At 42.2% G+C, this 22,899-nt stretch overlaps 1 protein-coding gene across 1 annotated transcript; it reads right to left on the reverse strand.

The window, feature by feature from the left end:
* Positions 1-431: 431 nt before the first annotated feature.
* FLVCR1 (FLVCR choline and heme transporter 1) lies at positions 432-15,770 on the reverse strand. Its single transcript, XM_014876904.2, has 10 exons — positions 15,123-15,770; positions 12,027-12,171; positions 11,369-11,509; positions 10,953-11,020; positions 10,606-10,709; positions 9,369-9,479; positions 8,220-8,325; positions 7,890-8,001; positions 7,321-7,388; positions 432-6,010 (listed from the first exon to the last, which is right to left on the reverse strand). Exons 1-10 carry the CDS (start codon positions 15,768-15,770, stop codon positions 5,948-5,950), a joined length of 1,566 nt encoding a protein of 521 aa, XP_014732390.2. The 3' UTR covers positions 432-5,947.
* Positions 15,771-22,899: the final 7,129 nt, after the last annotated feature.

The raw sequence follows: 22,899 nt of genomic DNA on the forward strand, positions 1-22,899 counted from the left end.
GTCAGGATGGCTTCACATCTCCCATTTACCTGATGAGCTTTCCAGTGTTTTCTTTGAAGGACCAACCAGAATAAGGGGAAAAAAAAACCACCAAAACTCCAACATCCAAGAAACTTTAAGAAAATAATAATTTTTTGGGATTGTTCCTTCCTAGCTGTGGGAATGTTTAAATTACAATGCTAAATGGGGATATTGCCTGCAGCTTTCATAGAGGAACCATAAGAGGAACATGACCTTGTGGTCCTAGTTGTAAAATGAAGGACCCATCTGAAAGTTCAATCATATTAGTGTTGCTTTATGACACAAGGCTTGTGTTTTCTGTGCTCTTACACATTTTCCTACATTAAAAGGCAGGTTATAAGGAAAAAAATGATCACTTTTAGATTAGCAGCTGTATTAGCAGCTGTCAAAAATGTTACTCTTAGCTCCAATCAATTTAGGCATTCTACTCTTTATTAGTAACATATAATGGTAAGGAATGATGCCATCCACATATACACATACATACAGTATTGCAATCAGAGAATATTCATTAAGAACTTTTAATTTTCTCTTGAAATAAAGAATTGGACACTAACAAAACCAAAACATTACAGTAAAACATATTTGTTATCTTCATGAGTAGAACAAAGACATGAGCAGTAAATAACATGGGTCTTACACAGAAATACATTTATCTTAGGAATTGTTTTTGCTTAATTCATTTTAGTTCCTGCATTAGCATCACTTCTCCCTTTTCACCACTTGGACTTCAGACCAAATGGTGGGGCTGGGCACAATCACGTATTATTGTGTACAATGACAGCTTGGGCTCCATGAAACATTAATAGCCTGTAACACTCAAGAAGGAGGTACAAACATGTCTTGAAAGAAAAGTGTAAAGGTCACACACTCCCATTCACACAGGAAAACTAGTGAGTTCACAAAATGGAAAAGGAAAAAGATAAATGTTTACAGCTTAACCTAATTTCATTTGGTTGTAAATGCACAAGGTAGTCCAAATATTTATCAAAAAAACATTTTCTCATTAAGCAATAAGGGCTGGCAGCTCTAATTACACACTCCACTGATTGTCTCTGATTGCCTTGAACAAGAGATGACCAACAGGCTAAAGTTAGAAAAGCCCTATTGATGTCTTAAGTTTTAGCTTTCATGTTTTCCAGATTCTGTACTGCATTAGTATATAACTCTGAACTTCATATAAAGTGTTAGCAAATTCTCTTCACAGTTTAGTTGGACAAAACAATCCTTTTCCAGCCTGAGAACCAAGGGCACCATTGCAGCTTCAGGCCCAAAAAGTGTAAACAGCAGTGAATTGGAGAGAGCAATATGGGAGGATGGGACTGCATAACCTGTAGTTAGAAGCTGTAATTGGACAATTAATCCCAATGTCTAAATAGACCAAAACTTCTAAAAGTGTAAAAACGTGTGACCCATGGTCCATCTTGGGTAAAGCCATGGCCAGGCTCTTGTAGTGCCCAAAGTGTACCCTTTGAAGGCCTTTTAATAAATACCTGCTTTATTGCTTTAACATTGTCTAGCCTCTGTTCTAGGCGGCCTCTCATGGCATCGCTATTAATCTGAAATGATGCGTGTGTATTTTTGCTATTTCTTTCCTTGTTCTTTCTTCTTCATAAAACATGGGCATTTAGCAACAGGAAAAGATGTTACTAAAGACAAGCACCCATCTACAAATACTTGTTCTGAGGGATTTACCTACCAGCAATTCCAGACTACGCCCTACAGGTCTGGTATTTTCACACCCAGCCAGTAGAAATGAGGGATTTAAGACCATGGTAGGAATCCTAAATAAAAATGTGTCAATGTTCTCGAGTCTTTTCCACTGAAATTACCGAAAGTTTAACGTGGCTGGGAAGAAACACAAAGATAAGAACAAATTTTAAGGCTAATCTCTGAATTTTGTAGCTGAAAGTTATCAATTGCTGAACTTGCTGGGCTCCTGGGAACTTGGGGCAGTCCCCTTGTTTATGCTCCCCACTGTGTGTGCTCTCTTGCATCCTCAAGAGCTCACCTGAAACACTTGAAAAAAAAAGTAAATTGAAAAACAATTTTTTCATCCCAAGCATTGGAATGCCTCCTCTCACTTAGTTTCTTACACCATCCTCTCCTCACTGATGTGCAATTCCTTTCATGATACAACTACCTTTTCAAACAGTTAGGATTTTTAGCCCCCAACTCTACTCTTGCTGGGGGGCTGAGCCAGGATCTCAAGGCTAGGAGTCAAAAATCGTATTTCCAATTCCAGATGCATGTGGAATTTCCAGGCTAAGAAGGCTGCATGGAGAACTCATAGCAACCTTCCAGAATCTAAAGAGGGACTACAGGGAAGTGGGAGAGACTCTTTGTCAGGAATTGTAGTGACAGGACAAGAGGGAATGGGTACCAACTGAAAGAGAGGAAATTTAATTTAGATATCAGGAATAAATGTTTCTCTGTGAGGATGGTAAGACACTGGCACAGGCTGCCCAGGCAGGCTGTGGACACCCCAACCCTGGCAGGGCTCAAGGCCAGGCTGGATAGAGCCTGGAGCAGCCTGGTCTAGTGGGAGATGTCCCTGCCCATGACAGATGGGCTGGGACCAGATCATCTTTAAGATCCCTTCCAACCCCTTAACAGTCTATGATTGGTTGAGTGGATGCTGTCTGCTATAACCCAAAAATTGAAAGCAAAGATCACAAAGTCTCAACTACTCCAAATTTATTTCTGCCATGAGCTAGAACCTCAATTTCTTGACAGATGATAAGACTATTGCATAAAAAATACTGATTTGCTCTTTATTTGTTCTTTATTCTGCTGCTGAGCCGTTCATTTAAATACTTTATCATTGCCTGAAAATAACTCACAGATTTCCAACTTTCAAGCTCCTTTTAGAAAGGGAATATTAAATCCAAGATGTAATTAAGCCTTCATTATTAGGAATATTTTCTTTTTAGGGACCCAGCAGAGTTTCCAGCAAGCCAAAATCTTGTTTCAACCTTTGCAGAAGGTAGCCAAGTAATTTGGCAGAAGATAAAAAACACAAGGAGCCAGAACTAGAATATTTTTTCAATAATCAGTTGAACATAACTAAAGAAACTGGAAACTACTAGTGAAGAAAGGAATTGAAAAATTCTAAGAAAGAAAGAAAAAGACTCAGTCTTTGATTTTGAACAGTGTATACTGAAAAGTCAGCAAACAGCCTGGATACTGCCAAAGAGTTTCTACTGGACATTTGAAAACAATTCCCCAAAACTACAAAAATATTATCTTGTTAAGATTTTGCAACATCAAAAGTCAAAGCAACAATGGGCCATGAACATAAATATTTTCTGTATCTGTATCTTGCTGAAAAACATATATATGCTTTGGCACACATTATTATCATTTTTCCAAAGGGAAAATCCACCCATGTATGTCACAAGGCAGAAACTTTCACTTTTCTCACTCAGGCTGAAAACGTGTCCATCTCTTGATGGGGCAGCATCAGTGTAAAGGACTGACACAATGAAAACATCTCTACTTTCACTCCTATACCCTTGCCTGCCATTTGAATAGCAAAGAGTTACTTTTCCTATATTCAGCTACGTCAGCAGTGGACTCTAGAAGAGTTCAAGGCAAGCAGCAAGGCTTGGCCCTAGCACTGGACCTGGCAAAGAGACATGAACCCTTTTTGGCAAGGCAAGTGTTCCAAGCGTGCTTAGTTTATTCTGATAGGTCTCCCCCTGTCTAAAGCATTTATCATACAAAATGTTTAAATCAAGATCATAACATTTAGAGGCTTAGCTGAGAAAGATAAGTTTTCAGGGCCCTTTTTGTACAAAAGGATTTTCCTGAGTCTACAGCAAAATAAGAAAAAGAAAAGCTTTTAATGATATTTATTGTATTTAGAGACTCTCTTGGAGTTTGCTGTTGTTTAAGCCCAGCCATCCACCAAGCCCCAAGCAGCCACTGCTCACTCCCTTCCCCACCAATGGGGATTGAGGATGGATCAGAAGGGCAAAAGCTGGAAAAATCATGGGTTGAGATAATGACTGCTCAATAGGGAAAGCAGAAGCCACACACACAAGCAAAGAAAAACAAGGAATTAATTCCGGTGCTCAGCCATCCCCATCAAGTTCAATGGCTACTTGGGAAGAAAATACCATCACTGCAAGCATTCCTCCCTTCCTCCTTCTGCCCCCCACTGTATACACTGATGTCACACGGTCTGGAATACCCCTTTGGTCAGTCGGGGTCACCTGTCCTGGCTGTGTCTCCTCCCAGCCTCCCATGCACTCCCAGCTTCCTTGCCTGTTCTGATACATGCAAAACAGAAATGGCTCTGTCTGTGTAAGCCCTGCTCAGCAACAATACAAACATCTCTGCATTATCAACCCTATGTTCAGCACAAATCCAAAACACAGCCCCATGCCAGCCACTGTGAAGAAGATTAATTAGCCCAGCTGAAAACTGAAAACAGCACAGAGTTAAATAATTCCACATCCCCCAACTGTAGTAATCTGTGGAAAACTTTGAGTAGATCCCACCTTCTGGATGGCACTGCATCTATGACAACTCAAAGACACAGCATCACTGATGGCACTGAACTTGCAAGCTCAGTTTGCTGAGGTAAAAATTAAGTGTTTCCAAAAAGTCCACTAACCTAGGTATGACTTTCCCAGAAATTGTAGTGCTATCAGTTCTGTGGGTGTGTAGCTAGAGCACAAGGTAAAGGAAAAAAAATTCGAAAGCACTGCAGTGAGAAACCCCCATCCTAAATATAGATAAATGAGGTAACAAAAAGTTACTGTTAATGAAGTCTGCTCATTTTGCAGCTAAGATGGTATATAAAAAAATATTTGATCAGAGAAAGCAAAAATATCACTATTTCGCTGTAAATCATCCTTACAACTTTTAACAAACTTCAAAAGACATGATTTAAGTTACACAAGCACAGGAATTTCACATGAGACAAGTGATACAATTCATAAAAAGGACAGAACACATTTTCTGATACTCCACAAATATTCAGAGCTTTAACACACAAAATGGAATTTCTTCAGCAGCACTGATTAAACTCAAGATGAGGCAGGGATCTTCTTTACAAAGTAAAGGCACTGGCTCTTTGTAAACACATACTCCTCTCTCTTTAATTGAGAAAGCACTCAAAATACTCTGTAGAGGAAACTTGTATGGTAGTGTTCCATTGCTTCTAAGTATTTCACAATAGAGATATCAAAGGCCTTTGTTCTCCTTTTTACTGTATTTAATAAGAGATGTTTTTTCTCCCATTTATCTAGTGAGAAAATTTTTAAATCTCTCCAGAAATGCTACAATGAAGCTATAGAAACAGTGTTGTCTCTTATCTGCCTTTTGATACCTATGAAGAAGTTTCAAGGCAAAAGAAATGTCAGATGCCAGTATGAAACATGTCATCTCTTGTTTTCAGTATTGTGCTATCACTTTTCCAGAAGGAATCATTGGCTTATATTCAAATACAGATACATTAAAAAAAAAAAAAGAACTCTTGAACATCCTCCTGCTGTGCATTTCCCTAGTCTTTGACTTTTCAAAAGCACCAGCAAGATTTAACAAGAAAAGATTAGATACTTCTGATCATGACAACTGTACTTCAAGATTCCTGATTTTTTTCAAGTAGGCATCCTGAATGCACAAGTCTCCCTACTGTGGAGAGTGTTCACACAGTTCTTTACTAATGAAACTGCAAAACTTGAAAGTTTTAAAATAAATATTCCGTACAAAAGTGAATTGTTTGCATCTTGGGCAAAATGAACTGAGCATCTTCAGAGCTTCCAACACACAACTACCACCACTATCAACAAACACATATACATTGTACTACTGGCACACACAAATCCAGTGATTACACTAGCTCCTCTTGTTCCATATCTAACCAAACTTGTGCGTTTCTAAGTCACCTTCTGTCACCCACAACCTTCTTCCAGTTTTATAAAGTTGACTGAATCTTTAAAGTAGTGTTTTCAGGTTCTACAGGACTGTCAACTGGTACCTGAAGAGGGAGATGAAAAAATAAAAACAAAACTGGAATTAAGCTGTTATTCAACAGAATTATTCTCAAGCTCAGTATTCTTGGGTAATTATTAGGTTAGGCTCCAACAGTATATGTAGTTAATTTTATGTGTAACATAGAATTTAGAATTTAGTTTCTTAGTGTAACTCTAAAGTATATATTTACTGCATATAAATATTTGTCACATGAAGATTAACTTCCCATTCCTTTTCTCCGTTGCATTTAACCACAGTAGAATCTTGATCAAGGCTCAGTATCAAAGTGATATTGAACATTATTAACACAGGCAGGTCTCAATCATGCATGGCAACGTCAGGGCAAGGACTGCAGCTTTTCTTACACCCTGGCTGATATGAACGAAGCTGTGTCGAGCTGGGCTAATTAACGAGGTGATAATGGAAGCAGACGAGTCATGCACAGCCCCCAGAGAGCCCCAGCTGGGAAACCCACAGGGTGCCACACTGAGCACAGGCAGCTGCTCAGGTTTCAGGTTCAAGTTAGCTCAGACAGCACCAGCTCAGACGTTTCTGAACCTCAGACTAACATGTGCAGTCGGCCACAGTTGATCAAAAGCTGCTGGGCATGCAAGACACCTACACAAAAAGAAGCATGGCAGAGGATCTTGCAATGTCTGACTCCAAAAAGCCGTCTCATATCTTGATCCAAACAATCAAAAACCCACAGCATTGAAAAAAATTTTCCACTGAGAGCTTTGTTTCTACTAGTAACTGTAGTAGTTAGGAAAAGCTGCTGAAATGTGGAACCTTATGATCATCAGAGAATGCTGCACTCACTCTTCATTTAAATTGAGAGCATCAGAAGAAGAACAAACCCAGCTCTTTATGCAGCACTGTATAGAAACTCCAGCACAGCTTCCGTTTATCAGATACTGACTTCATCTGAAGGGACTGCAGGTATTTTAAATAAAATGCATAGTCTATAGGATGGCCTCAAAACTCAATAAACAAAAAGGCTTCACAATTTACAATGCTACCCTGCCATTATGAAAAAGCAAGATTCAAGCAATAAAATAATATTTTAGCCACTTAAAATTCAAATATTAAAAAAAAAATTAAAAAAACTGAGAGCGGAAGTTTTTTCCATTTTTTTTCATGGGAATTAAGGAGAAAACCAGATAAGTGAGGTCAGCATCCCATGTGTCTCTGTTGTTCAAAACCAGCATGGAATGACTCATAAGATTTTGTCAGTTACTCTTGCAGCTGATATTGTTACGCCAGTAGTCAAGCATTCAGGTTGGTAATACAATCATGGTAAAAGTCACCACTTACAGCTTTAACGTCCAAGTTCATAATCCCTGAATTCACATTGTGTCTTCGCAAATCTGATTTTATTAAGGCTGGAAAAAAAGAAAAAAAGAAAGCTGGTTCACACCTTTGCAGTGACATGCACTTCAAGAGAAATGTTTGTTTAGTGCAAGCACACAGAAGCTGCTTTCAGCACATTTTCAAAATACCCGCATTCACTCTTTGCAATTTGAACTCACTGACAGTTTGAACTTGCTCCTCACAAAGCACACAAAGCAGAAAATGACAATGAAATTTTCTAAACCAAAAGAACGTAAAGAAAAGCTTGTTAGTTTCAGCACTTTCCACATTTGTAAGTCACTGGAACAGCTCCAGAGTGCATCAGCAGTTTCCTGCATTTGGAAAACTGCAAACTTCCTCAATTTATGCATTTGTTTGCATTTCTCACTCCACTTTGGAGATGGACATCTGTGTCAAATTCAAGATATGTCAAGAAATGGGGGTCAGATAGCTGTCCATATATTAGCAACATCATCCTTATAGCATATATATTTTTACATTAAAGAGAAACCATTACTTGCACTTGTAATTACCTGTTAAAATAATGCCCACAAAAATCCAAGCACAAAGAAAGATGTTTCCTGCACGAGGACTGTAGTCTGTTGTGAGCTTTCCTTGAACAAGTGTAAAGACAATTCCAAATATCTATAAACAAACAAATAACTTCATCAGGATCACAGAGAAAAGAGTCATCATTTTACCTTTAAAAGTTCCAGGTCACATCTTATAGAAATCAAATTTAAAAAAAACCAAGACTATAGCAACAGAACAGAGACTTAGCTAAGTCTAAGAAAGCCTTCCTAGACTCGAGCATAGTGGCCTTCCTGAGCATTACTTCACTTGAAGAAATAAAATGCTGTTACCTGTGCTGATGCATTAAGGAGACCTGAGGAAGTGCCTTCAGACTCTGGATATGTAATTTCCACAGCAAATTCAAACCCAAGTGGAAGATAGCCAGTCATGAAGAACCTGTTGAAGAGGAGAGTAGGAGGATGACAGGTGTGGCCTTTATCTGTTACTACAGGTAAGAAAACCTAACATACACACACGGTATTATTAATTAGCTGGTATTCTGAACTGTCATGTGTTCATGACTTAACAGAATTCAGTAATTCCAAATAATAGTGACTGGTTCATTCCTTCAGTATAATCTAAGAATTTTAGCCACACATCTTTCTCTCTAGGACAAAGCTGTAAAAACATGATTGTCCTATTTCCCAAACCACCATACATACGAGAAAACCTTTTTATCAAGTCCACATACCACTCCATACTTGAAGCCAATTACTTTCAATTACTTTCAATTACTTTCATACACAAACATCATCATTTGATCAGCCCAAATATCCATGCTGGAGGACAAAAAGAAAACATGAGAAGGGAGTGAGGCTGTACACTGGAACACCTGCTGGAAGCTGCTATGGAAGAAGCTGAGGGGACGGATGAATGATGGAAAGAGAAGGGGCTTAATGCAGCTGAGCTTGGTTGATTGGTTTTTAAACTGAAACTCTCAAGACATTTCTGGTTTTATCTTGACTTCTGTGTCTGAATACAGCAACATTTCCTCATCATCTCTTGAGGCTTTTAGATGAGGTATCTATGAGCAAACGAAGCAACCAGCATGTTGCTTGGGCTATCAAAGTATAGATTTATGAAAATGCAGAGAAGCCAGTCTTCCTAGGTCTGCTCAGTGAAACTCTAATCACCTACACACTGGTCAAGAGAAAGCTTCAACTTCACTACAGACAGCTTTTTGAATAGGAACCAAACAAACTGACCACATAGAGATCTCTCTTAGGTCCATAAAAATGGTAGATGAAATTTACTGAAAAGTGAGTTACTTTAGATTTATTCTGATGTAACAGAAGGTGAAACCCTATCTGTACTGTGAGCTAAAGGCATAGGCTGAGATCATGGTGACAGAATACACAGTAGAATTATCTAGGTAAAACATTTAACTATGTTTCAGAACAGAACTGCAGTAAATCCTGTAGTGCTCTTTTATTGCTCACCCAAGCACTCCTCCAGTCACGAACACTACTATAAGGTATCCGAGGTCCAGGGTGAAGGTAAATACCAGCAGCCCAATGAAAGAGAGAATGTAAACAATCAAAGTAGTTTGCCTGCAACCCAACAACAACAACAAATTAACATTGTTAATAGAAGGCCACAGCACATTGCTGAAGCATGGAAGGATAATATGAACATTACATAAGCCATTCTAAAGCTATAATACTTGTTTCATGTAATTCTGCCTCAAACTTAGCATGCAGTGAGCACATATCCATTCCTGAACTCTTCATTGTCTTGGCTATCTGGCTGCTTCACTCAAGGCTAAGGACACTTACTCACTCTCAAAGAATGGACAATCACAGCACATACTGCTACCTTTAGACAATTTTAATTCTCTGCTATGTTGTACCTCTTGGCCATTCTGCAGTGCTGCCCATTACACAATACATCAACACAGGAGCAGCTGAGTCCAACACTATTAGCAATAAGAGTCAGCCTACCAAGAGGCAAGTCAAACAAATCTCATTACAGTGTTCTATTTATTTTGAACCTGGAAGAAGGGATGTCTTCCAAATTCTTAAAGCACATATTTATAAGCCAAAACACATGCAGAAACAAAGCCAATCTACAGCATTAACATCCATTAGGCTTGTAGAGGCATGTAATGTACTAAGAGTCACGGGGGAGAACTACTCCATCACAAACAGTGCTTGCTCCTGGAGGCACCACACCATGGATGATGGACCCAGGAGCTCCTACCCCAGAAGAGAGCTCTGCTCCATGGACATCCCCTGAATTAAAGTAAATGTTACACTTACTAATGGGATCAGGAGTAGCATAAAAAATTGAGAATCCATCAGCTGGCCATTTTACAAAACAATGCAAGGTAGGCTTTGAGATTTAATGCTTTCCTAGGAGAAGAAGCCCACTGGGCCACCTGGCCACTGTATGTACGACCTACAGTGTTTTTCTTACACTCCTGAAGAGACAGGAGTAGATGACAAATCCCTTTGCATCTTTCCATTCTGCTCCCTCATTTCTTTTGACCAATAACCAGTAAGAGGCTCAAGCTTTCACTGGAGCCACAGAAATTCCTCTCCATGTAGGGCCACTAAAAGATCAGGGACAAACTGCATTTCATCAGCAGTTCATTTCAGCCCTTATATTGGAGTATTTTCCTAATGCAATGGCACCACTCTCCTACCCCTAACCCCACACATGCCTACCCACACTTACTTGTATGTTTTAGTGTAATCCAGCCACAAACCACAAATAATCGAACCCACCATTCCTGCCACCACCAGTGTCAAGCCAATTCTCCCAGCGTTCACTTCTTCTCCCTTTCAACAAATATTTATATGGTGCTCATTAATAACTTGCTTCCACTCAGAGTCAAGTTCAGACCTCTTGGCAGTCATAAGTGCAAACAAACATTCCTGTGACTCCCACAGCTGTATGGTACAAGAAACTGTACAGAGGTATAAAAGAAACCAAATGTCTGAGCACACATAGCACCTACAAAATAAATATCACCTCTGCAAATGTACAGTGAAAAAGAGAAAGATAAGATCCAAGGAACTTACCTCATAATGAGTTACTATCATCTGGTTTAATAATGTGGAGACAGAATAAAATGCCCCAGTCATAATACCTGCAGTATACCAAGAAAAAAGCTTCAGTCATTCCAGGTGCAGCCATGCAGATTTGTCACCCTAAAGAATTCATCTTCTGACATTCAAGACTCACAACACAAAACCCTTCATGTGACAGTTAACATCTCATCATTGGACCTATAAGGGGTATTTTTCATCCTTACAGATTTGCCAGGACTGGCAAATTAAAATAAATAAAAAGCTTACTGAGTAAATAAAAGTAAATAAAAGTAAATAAAAGTATGACAGTCCCTTCCCCATAAAAAAACCTCAATATTAAAATTCTATGTGCTTCTGGCCCGCATTTGAATCTTTCTGCCAGACTACAAGCAGATAGCATCACTTACCATAACTGATTAGCAAAAGTATAAACGGAATATTTCTGAACAAGTTAATAATGGACTGCTTGTAGGAATAATCCTCAGGAGGTTTAGTTTGCAGGACTGCTTGAGAGTGACTGGGAGGGTATTTGGGCTTTTCTTCAAACACTGGGAAAAAAGAAGAAGGAACAAATTTTGATTAATCTCCACCAAACTAATTTTTTTTTTTTAAGTGTTTCAGCTTGATGAATTTCAGAAGACTGACTTGTAGTTTTAACAACTCCATGACAAAAATTCTAGATTTTCTTATGGAAGAACTAAGTCACATCCACAAAGGACATTTTATTTGGTCACATCTGATTGCTAACAAAATATGGACAGACTTCATCTGCAATACATCAATACTTTTGTATATAAATTGTAATATTAACAGAGTGAATTCACATTATATCATAAGTCCTTGCAGCAAATAAACTAAGACAACTAAATATTCTGAAAGAAATCACCCCATGTGAAGCACAACGTAGAGTGAAACAGTTGCTGCTTAACCCTGGCACAACAGGGAAGAGAACACAAACTGGAAAACCCATAACCTCAACTACTGTGAGCAGTCAGCTGCTTTAAGTGAGACGTTGTAAACGCTCCCTATAGCCAGCATGCAAATTCCAGTGATTTAAACACTTACCAACTCCTGTTAAGAAGAACAAAAGCGTGGACACTATGGCAGTTCCGTAGAACATGATGCTGATGTTATGTGCCATAAGATCAATATCATTCGGTGTATTTGGGACCAAAACAGGTGGCAACAAAAAGCCAATTGCAGTACCAAGCTGTAAGGCAAGAAAACAAAACCAAAAATCATTTCCCTCTGAACATAAAAATTAACAGGAGTGAAAAGTCTTACCAGGTAGAATTCAGAATTGTTATCATAATAAGCATTAATAAAACTATAGTATCACACTTCTGAGCCACTTGCTCTCGATGTTGTTTTACAACTAGATCTTCCAACAGGTTATAACTCAGGTTTTAACCTTTTCGTTTCTCAATTGAACTATAATGCCACATTTAGTGTACATATTTACACTACACATAGTACTTATACAAGAATCTTTCACAGGAAAGTACCATGCACGAACATAAATTTGTGTCAGTCATCCTGCAACTGAAGGGATAGAGATGACACAAAGACTCCAGCTACTCTTGTAGAAATGTTCTTCATTTGATGTCACAATCCTGCCACTACAGTAGCAAAGCCTGACTCCAAGGTTTACTGCAGTACAGATAGAGCAGAGAAAAGCAAGAGAAAAGGAATATCCTTATTAAGACCAAACCAAATAATTATTGCTAAGGAAATAAATAAAAATCACAGAATGAAGTGTAGTGGGTTTGTACGTGGAGTAAATTCTAACGTAACAACTGATTTTGCATTAAAGAGACGTAAAATAGGGACTGAAATTTTGTGTGTGTATATATATATATATATATATATATAAAGCATTTTAAAACATGAAGGAACAAGTCCTGGGCTATTCTCCAATGTCTCTCTTCTGCTCCCCAAAAACTAAATGGCATTTTAAGTGTTGGAACATTTATTTTAGGTAAAAATAAATGAAAAAAGAGCACCAAAGACTGTTAGAGTAGCAAGTCCAACAATCAGAAAGCACGCACATTAGAGGTGTGCCACCGTGCTTACAAAGCACCCTTTGTGCATACCTTGATAAGGGTTTTGCTACCTTTTTTTCCCCCAGGCCATCAGATTGACACAGTATCCAGTGGTCACAGGAAGAATGTGTCTCCTTTTGTCCTCACGCTTCAGTATATGAACCCTACAAACATGAACTGAGCACACAGTTACTTTTTTTCTTTAGGTATATTTTCTCCTCCCCCAATAGGAGCCAATGTAGCACCCACAATGCTCCAACAAAGTCGAGCGATACCATTTCCCATCATTTACATCCAGAGAGGTTAAGGCCAGAAGAAAGCGTTCCAATGAGTTTGGTGTGCCTCATTTAAGATGCTAAACACTTGTGGAGATGTGGCACTCCCAGCAGCCCTTGGCAGGGCTGCATTCCCAGTGATTTGTGCTCCAAGCTGAAACAGCATCTCAGAGGCGAGATCTAATTTTTGATAATTTTTGCTCTGTTCCTCCCCTGCCTGCGGTCCCGGCTGTGTTTCCTGTAGCTCTGAAGTCACACACAGTATCTGATAAGCAATCAGATGGCCAACAGCTGCGTGTGTTATAGCAACCTGCTCTGTTACATAGTTCACCTTGTGCAATTATCCAGCACAGTGAGACCCGACGGGAATGCGTGTGCAGGAGGGAACGGCAATGGGATACACGGAGAACATTACTCTTAACTTCCAAGTGCCTAACTCTGCATCTCACTACTCTTTCAATCTAGCTTTTGAGAGTTATTAGGGTTTTTTTAAGGAAGCAAAACCCGAGAATAGAGAAATTCTGTTGTTTTATTGACACACTACCAGCAAGCTCTTCAGCAGGCACAATGAGATCAGTCCTAGCTTCTGGAGGGGAATACACTCCAGAAATAACCACAGCTTCTTTTCTTCACATCCTGATCCTGTTTCCCTTGCCCATCTTTCTCGTGGTTCCCATCCACATAATCCGTGCTCTCTCACTCCTGTCCTGCACTTCAAGCCCACATCTCAGCATCCAAGTGAAGCATCAGTTTCAGCTCCAAGCTGAACTGCACAACTGAAAACCCAGTAACTCCTTGCTACTGGGGGGACTGGTGCATGTCAGGAAGAGTGGAAATTTAGCTGCCAAAGAAACCTTTAACCTGATACCAGGATGCAGATGCAAAATATTTGCCTCACTGCTGAAACAACCCATTTCTGAAATCTTCAGTCCAAAAGGGACGGTTGACTGGAAAACTTCCATGCAAAAAAAAAGTTTTGGAAAAACTGTGAACAGCCAAGTATCAGCTAGGTTACCACCCAACTGTAAATATGTAACATTAATGTCACTGCTATCGTAATCCAAAGTGCACAAACATAAAATCATTAGACTCATATGATAAAAACCAAATTTCCCATTACCTTAACCAAACTCTACCTATGATCTCAGCCTGAACCAGCGATGCTGATTCGAATCTTAGCAATTTTTTGCCACAGGAACAAAAAAAAAAAAAAGCTGGGACGGTGGCAGGACATGAGAATAAGACTGTAGGAGGAAAGAGTATCATACTTGCACCTGTGCTTTCAGATGCACCTGTCCCAGCTCTCTGAAACTGGCCAGGACCAGGGAGCTTGAGAAAATCCGTGACTCAGTTATCAGCTCCCAAAAGTGATGTGAACTATCACAGCGTTACACAAAACTTCACGAGTCACTAGGTATTGACTACTGGCACCTGGCAATTAGAGGCCTTATTTTAAAAAGCAGAAACCAATAGATGCTGTCGCTGGGGCCCTTCATGAAAGTTCACGGAGTTCACACCCCTCCAGCAGGGGGTGAATCATTTCACTGAATGTTAAATGATGCTAAAACGCAAGAGAAAGAGGAAGTAGAGCAGGATCACTTCTGAAAAGGGTTTTGACGGATGCACTGCTGGCAGTTGATGGCAGCGTGTGAGCTGCCCTCGCTGCCACACGGCGCGGCTCCTACCATGTTCATAGGCAGCATCACCCGCGCTCGGCCCCGCTTCCTCCCCTGTCCACTCTCCCAACACCATATCCTGCAGAACGCCTTTTCCCACTTAAGCACCTTGCTTTTAACTCGGTGCCGAGCTCCAAGGACTTCCCCCTCGCTGCCCTGCGGCCCTACCTGGTTGCCCAGCACAGCCACGGCGCAGGCGGTGGAGACCTCGGTGGGGCCGAACCAGACGGAGGCGATGCGGGAGGGCAGCCCCAGGATGAAGACCTGTGCCACGGCGCAGACGGCCTGCGCGGCCAGCGTGAGCGGGTAGCGCTGCGGGGCCAGGCTGCCGCACTTGAGCCAGGCGCCCAGCGCGTTGAGCCCCGAGCCCAGCAGCGCCGTGAGCCGCAGCCCGCGGGCATCCAGCAGCCAGGTGGCCGGCAGGATCAGCGGAACGTAGGCCACCATGTACACCATGGACAGCCAGTCGATCTGCGTGAAGGACACGCCGTAGAAGCCGGCGAAGACGTTGCTGAGGATGCTGTACTGGATCCACTGGAAGGCGTTCACCAGCGAGTAGCAGCTGAAAACAGCCAGCACCGCCAGCCGCCGCCGCGACAGCCGCGTCTCCAGCCGCGCCTCCGGCTGCCCGCCGCTCGCCGCCAGCATCGCCTCGGCCTCCGGGGCCGCCGGGGCTGCCGAGGCCGCCGGGGCCGGCTGCTCTCCGCCGCCCGCCGACTCCTTGCCGGGCAGGAAGCCATTGCAGCGCTGCAGCGGGGCCGCCGGCATCTCCGCGCTCTCGCCCTCCGCCTCCTCCTCGCCGCCCTCCTCCACCATCTCGGCCGTCTCCCCACCCAGCTTCCCCGGTGGCGGCGGCGGGCGCAGCCCGGCTCTGCCTGCGAAGGTCACCGGGCTGTGGCCCCGCCGGCCGCCGCCCCGCCCCGGGGCTGGGCCCGCCGCTGTGCCGGCGGGCGGAGCGGGAGGCGGTCCCAGGACGGGCGGGTCCGGCCCAGCCTGGCACCGCTGCCATGCTCGCGGTGTGCTCGGCGAGCGGGGACTGCGGCCCGGGCTGCTGGGAGGCGCTGGGAGTGCGTGCATGTGGATGTACATAGAGAGAGAGATGGTTGTTCTGTTCACACCTCCGCTCCCGTTTTCTTTGTCCGTCTCTCTCGGGGTTCCTTATCTGCACAATCCCTGCGCTCCTGCTCCGTTTCAATCCCAGCATCTGAGTGATACGTGTGCGCACACACACAGACTCACACTTCTTTAAGTCTTTTAAACTGACGTGACTTTTGCTGGCTTCATGAGAACGGCAGGGCGATGGTACTGATGTAAATAATCCCCACAACATCTCCAAGGAAGGAGCAGCGTCAGCTCCTTCCCGTACCATTTTGGCGGCTGCTGTGTCCAGCCCCGGCACAGGCTGGCGCTCTGTGGCTCATCCCTCACCGCTCTTCATGGGCACAGGGCAGGGCACCTCGGCTGCTGCACAGTCTGTGCCTGAGACACATCGGCCACACCATTTTCAGCACATTCTGGGAAAATCCAGGGTCTTCCCCTGCCATATTAAGATTTGTCTCTTTGCAGTGGTGATGCAGAGAAATGTTCTGAAGTGATAAGAGACGGATGGGCAGAGGCCCAAATGGCAGCTGAGGGTGGCTGGTGCAGTGCATTATCAGGGCGTGTGCATCCACCCCAGTCCTTCGTTGCCTCCAGAGCCGCAGGCAAAACATTCCTTGTTTCCACTCAACCTCTGAGATTTGATTTGACACATACCCCAGAAAACTCATGTGCAGAGGCGGGTAGATAGCACTTCAGTAAGCAATCTTCCCCCAAACCCTGCCCGGTTCGTGTCTGCACAGCAGCAGTGTCTGGTGGCCCCTGTCAGAGTTTGTAATTCTGCTGCTGCAGGCAGTGTCCCCTCATAAAGAGACAGATTGTTCTCCAAAGCATAACATAAATATTTAAGTTTGCTAACAATGTTAATAGTATTTTATTGGTTTCTGTGGGAAATCATATGGAACGTGTTCAGCAAAAAACACACTGCACATTGTTCACGGATATGTCAGAGCCTAATCAGATCTGTCTGGGCTGTGGATACACTTAGCCACCAGTCTTAAGTAGCCTCACTAATTAGGAGTTGGTATTTTACTCAGGACCAGTTGACCTATGTAAGCCACAGCTCCTGACCTTATTTACAGAATAATAATATGGACACATGCTTCAAACTATTAATTTGGCTATGTTTGCTTTCCCTGAGCAATGGTAGTGATGATTGCAGGCACCGTGGAATTTCAGAGACTACTGCAAGTAATCCTGAATTTGCAGGTCAGAGGTATGTGCAAGAAATCTGCTCTTTAAAAACAAAGTTACCTATGTCAGATTCAGGCCCTTCTTGCTTCTCTTGTTCATGTCAAAAAAACAGCCTGAATTATTTGTAGTTTCCTCTGTAAGATCAGATGCTTGGTAAATTTCTCTCAGTTCCTCTGCCTGACATGTTCCAAGTACAGTAGGAATGGAGTTTTTTTTTCAAAACAGGACCTCAAGAGGAAGAAGTGTAGTGGGAGCTGAAACAAACATTATCAAAGCAGCAGAATAGCTGGCTTTCACTTTAGGAATGCTTATCCATATTCCACATTGTATGCTGAAAACACAGCTGAGACTCTGACTGTGCCAGTACTTGTAGCAGTGGCCCTTCATGATCTCTGCCCTTTGGGGTCAGGGAAAGGGCTGGGGCACTTTTGGCTGGGTGGAACAGATGTAGTGTTTTCATCCTAAATGATTCTTGTTCTTTTGGAAGAAGGTACAAACATTGGTCTACCGCTGACTTCATTTAATATATTTTCCCTTTGAATTTTGGATGATCTCAAAAGTCCATCCAGAGCTAACTTTTACTCCTTAAAACAGAGGAAAACAGGTTTTGTTCTCCCATTCTTCCTTTCCCTACTGTTAGCAGGCAGAGCTGCTGCCAGCTGACACCCTCAGGGAAAGGTTGGAGTTCATCCTGTGCTGAGAAGGGCTGGCACATCTTGGGTTTCATCGTTCTCACAGAGCATCATCTGTCTCCCCTCCCCACCCAATGGCTCGGCACACTCCGTACCAGGTGCTTCCTGCACGGAAGCTGTAACTACACACCAGGGAACTGTAGAGAAAAGGAAAGGGGATGTGGGTGCAGCAAACTCACAGAAGGGAACCTCTTCCAGAAATAAGCAAATTTATTTACAACAGAACAGCACACAGGCAAATCCATCTTTGCTACACTGCGCTGGTCCCAGTGAAACCAAACCAGTTTGATTTTGATGAGGTACAACCAATGTATTTGCATCCTGGGGACGTTTATCTCCAGAAGCACCTTCCAAGAAAAGAAAGGAAAAGGCAAATCAAATTGACAACATGAAGACAAAGCTTTGATATTTAACTCCTGCTGTATTTCATAGGCTTCACGAGCATTACTTCTGATTCATAGCTATTTGTTCAAAAACAGGGCCAAGGACAAAGTTGCCCAGCAAGAGAAACATCCATTGTAGCAGTTCACTTAAAGTGTCCCTGGATTTCTACATTTCATGGACAGTTTATAAAGCTAAGAACAGAACACTGGTATCAATGTTTAGCTTAAAATTGTTGCTATTAGTTTAAATTTACCCTCTAACTGAAAATATAGGCTCTCCTGAATACCCCTGTTGGGATAGAGCCTGAAATTTCTCATGCATACCCAAGCATTAACAAAGTTACTTTCCTGAATGCTGTGAAAAGGCCAAAAGACCTCTCCTGGATCGGGCAGTCACTGGGAAGTAAGTGATACTAATTTACTCCACAAAAATTATTTTCTTGTATCCAAATTCCAGAAGTCAGGCAGGGACCTAACACTTAAATTTTTGGGCTGTAGAAGGTTAAAAAGCAATTAGAAATGTGGAATCCTTACTTGTAGGAGTATTGTTGTTCCTTCTGTAGCATATGTGCCACTGAAAGAAGAGTGTATCTTCACAATTATTTTGAAACTAAAATTTCATCTTGCAGGTACTGCATCTTTGTACAAAAAAAAATGGCTCAGAAGGACCCTTTTTGTTTCAATCCAGGGCATTTCACAAAATACAAGAAACTCACCTGTAGAGTGTTGCTTTCAGGGTGTTATTAGCTTTTGGACACCCCTAGCCAGGTTATCTCAGTCATAGCAATTCCTAGTTATGTCTTCCTTCCAAACCTCAAAATGGTATCTATGCCTCCCATAAACACTCCACAAGCCAATCCCTCTATGGAAAACTTGAGGCCAAGGTTAGAAGTCTGAAATGGAGAATGTAGAGTCTTGCCAAAATTCCAGCAATTCTAAAACAACCCTAGAAATTTTATGTACATCAGACACACGGTGAAGATTTCCAGATATTCTGGTTTTAATGTTTCAAACCATGTATCTCAGTATGCAAGGAAAAAAAATAAAATTTATTGCATAACACATTTACTTCTTGGTTATGATTTTCAATGCAAAAGCTGACCCCTCCATGCAGACAAATCCTACATGACAGGAATGCACCAGGTCCTTTTCTCCCAGATGAGATGTTTAAAAAATAAAACCACAGCAGCTCAAGAAAGGGATTTCAGAACAAAAGATCTGAAGTTCCAACTGAGCTAGAAATGAAGTATTTTAGCTGGATATTAAACAAACCTCAGTCAGCTGGACTTGAAATAAAGTAGTTGGAGATTCACCGGAATATCTTGGTGGAAAGCTCAGAGAGAACACGGGGAAAAGGTAAACATCCTCTTCCTGCTGTGCAGTTCTCATTCCAACTACATTTGCCCAGTCTCCCCACAAGATAAAGCCAGAACCCCCAGCTGAAGAAAAAGCATTTTCAGTTCAAGGCACTTGCCTGAAATTTGTGTGTCGCTCCAGGAGTTTGCCTGACCACCCTAGTTTGGGAATAAGCCTGTCCACAGTAGGCATGTTTGCAAAATGACCTGGGTTCAATTTTTGGATGTATTTACAGGAATATATAAGTGCACCCTTAATTATCAGATAAAAGTTTTTGAATTTTAAAATATGGGTAATTAACTTCTGAACCGTAAACAATAGAAATTTGTGTTCCTGAGTGTCTTGATCCGTACAAAAGATGCAGATATGTACATCTGGTACTTCTGCTTGGCTGCCATCTGCTTTTCTTTTTGTAGCTAGCTACCAATTTCATGCACATAATGGATTTTTACCCCTGAGTTTCCTACCGAAGCAGGCAGGGAAAAAATTACAGACACAAAATAAATTTTTAATACAAAAACAAATAATCATGTCAACAAACATAGTTGGCAAAATTTATTAGGTTCTTATTCTGCAAGATTAAGAGGCTCTTCATATATTACAAAAAAATGGAACTTTCATCTGAATCATTTATATTTGTGTGTGTGTATGCCCATAAAAAATTTAATAAAAGGCATGATTTTCATTTTCATTCTCATTTTTGATCAGCACTTGTTCACTGGAATGTTATTAAATTTGGGGAAAGGCTTGGAGCCATTTTCAGAGTTACCTCACAGATTCTCTCAGCAATGTGCAGTCAGGCAATCCTGATGTCTTGGGTTCATTTCCTTACTAGAAGATAACCAAAAAGCTCTTTTGTGAGAAAGATTAAGTGACATCAACCTAGACCATCAGAGGGCTGTGGAACAGGAGAGATTGGAGAAGCTGTGCAGATGCAGCCAGATGTATCTGTGTGTGTTCCCCCACAGTCTGAGGAACTGCTGGGCTGCAGTTCATCCCATCCCAGATAGCACACCTGGGAGATAGGGTAGGATTCCACTGACACACTCCCCTTAGCAGCTCAACTTACAAGAATTCAGTAATGTGAGAGTTTTCTCTGTTGGCTGTAGCAGGACTACGAGTGACTAAGTCAGAGGTGGCCTTCTGTGGGTGCAGAATGTCCACTGAGAGCTCCTGCTCCCTGCCATCCACGTAGGAATGTGAGCTATCAGCTGGTGAAACCACCTTTCAGAGCAACAACAATAAAATCTTCACTTCTAGGATGTCTCAAGAGTTACAACAAAAAGCACTATGCTCTTGAAAAAGCACCACAGTGTAACTCTTTTTCCCTGCCTGGTCCATGCAGACAGATCCTTTGAAAATTATGTGGAAGTGACATGTGAGCCACTAAGAGCCTGTATGAAAATGTGTTTTAGAGACAGATTGCTCACCCAAGCTTGAGAAACGTTGCTGCTTTTACTGTTGAGGAAAACCATATATTTAGTAACAGCTTGAAGCTCCCAGTTTCTCTCTGAAGAGGTTATCAGCAGGAAGAGAGCCTTTGAAGGTCTACATTCGATGGGGAAGATGCTGGCTGACCTCAGCTTAACTAAAAATCAGCAGGATTTTTTGTTTGTTTAGACTGAGTAACAATAAAAGATTCCTGCCCAAGACCCTGGCTGTGAGAATTCATTATGGAAAATGCATTGACATTCCAGCAACCTTAATAATTTTAACAGGAAGTCAGACAGACAGACACCAGGGACTCTCCTTGTTGGACCTCCTATGTTGGGAAAGCACCCCAAGTGTTCTCCTTTTGAACAGAAGTCTTTTACTTCACAGCTACAAGATATAAACTACTTCAGATTAGCTGCAAACCTAGAATCTTTCACAGAAAATTCCATCTCTTTTATTGTCAGGGGAGACAAACTTAGTGCCCCCATCAACCACCGGACAGGGGGCAGCTCCTGTGCCAGGAAAACCCCAGAGCATGTAGAAATTTTGCATGTGGGTGGCAACATCAACTTCATCCAGATGTTTAGAGAGCAGAGGAGAGCCTGGCCTTCTGCTCCCACCTCCAGCCTGCACACTGACTAGCTCAGCACCACACTCAGTTTGTGGTGGCACCACAGCACATGGAGGGCACTCAGCACCTCCAGCAGTCACCCAGCACCTGGCATCCCTGAGGTGCCCACAAATACATTCATCAGTGTGTTTCACTGGAGCAGCAGTCATGGGATATCAGCCCAGCAGCTGGAATGTCCACCCAAAAATCATTTCTCTATCTTGTGGATCTTAAATATAGGTTGACAGAATTTATTTTGGAAAAGATCTTTAAGATCATCAAGTCCAACTGTTAACCCAGCACTGCCAAGTCTATCACTAAACCATGTCCCTTAGTGCCACATCTACATGTCTTTTAAATACCTCCAGCAATGGTGACTCCAGTGCTTCTCTGAGCTGCCTGTTCCAACACTCAAAAACCCTTTCAGTGAAGAAGTTTTTCTTAATATCCAATCTAAACCTCTCCTGGTGCAACTTGAGGCCATTTATTCTTATCTGCAGTTTCAGTATTCTTAGCAGTGCAGCCAGGAAAGTAAACACGAGAGAATGGCCCAAGAGAAGCAGTCTCACTGCACCAATCCATACAGCAACATGCAAAACACATCCCAGCTCTGCCAGCATGGCATTCAGACTGCTCAAGCCTTTGGAGATAATCCTATATTTCCAATGAACTGCAAACACAGGGTGAACAGAGTATATATGTCCCTTAAGACTTCAGACAGTACCACAGTTCATAGCTTTTAGAAACCTTAGGAGTGGAATGAAGTGGAAATAACTTGAGTCCTGGGAATAACTGTGCTTTGAGTGCTCTCTCCTCTCTGCTGCCTGTACAACAGCCTTGGGAGCTATGCAGAGGACAAAGGTGATGCTGGATGCCAGAAGGCAGACTCACAGAGCTGCTGAAAGACACAGGGCAGTTTCACACACTGGTGAAAGACCATCACAGCCATGAGCTGGCAGATTCAGAGTACCATGCTCAGAAACATCCCTGCATCCTTCCTCCCAGCCTAAGTGAAGGGATAGGGAGAGCTCAGATTGCCTCCCTTCACCCAGGCAGATTTGGCAGTCTTGGTGACTGTCCTGTCAGCTCAGCTACTGCCAGGATGAATGTCTGGAAGTGCTGGTAGCAAAAGGCCTTGTTCCCCTTCCTCAGACCAGAGGGAGGTGATAGAGCAGCGA

The sequence above is a fragment of the Sturnus vulgaris genome, chromosome 3, assembly GCF_052056855.1.
Source record: "Sturnus vulgaris isolate bStuVul1 chromosome 3, bStuVul1.hap1, whole genome shotgun sequence".
Taxonomy (NCBI): Eukaryota; Metazoa; Chordata; class Aves; order Passeriformes; family Sturnidae; genus Sturnus; species Sturnus vulgaris.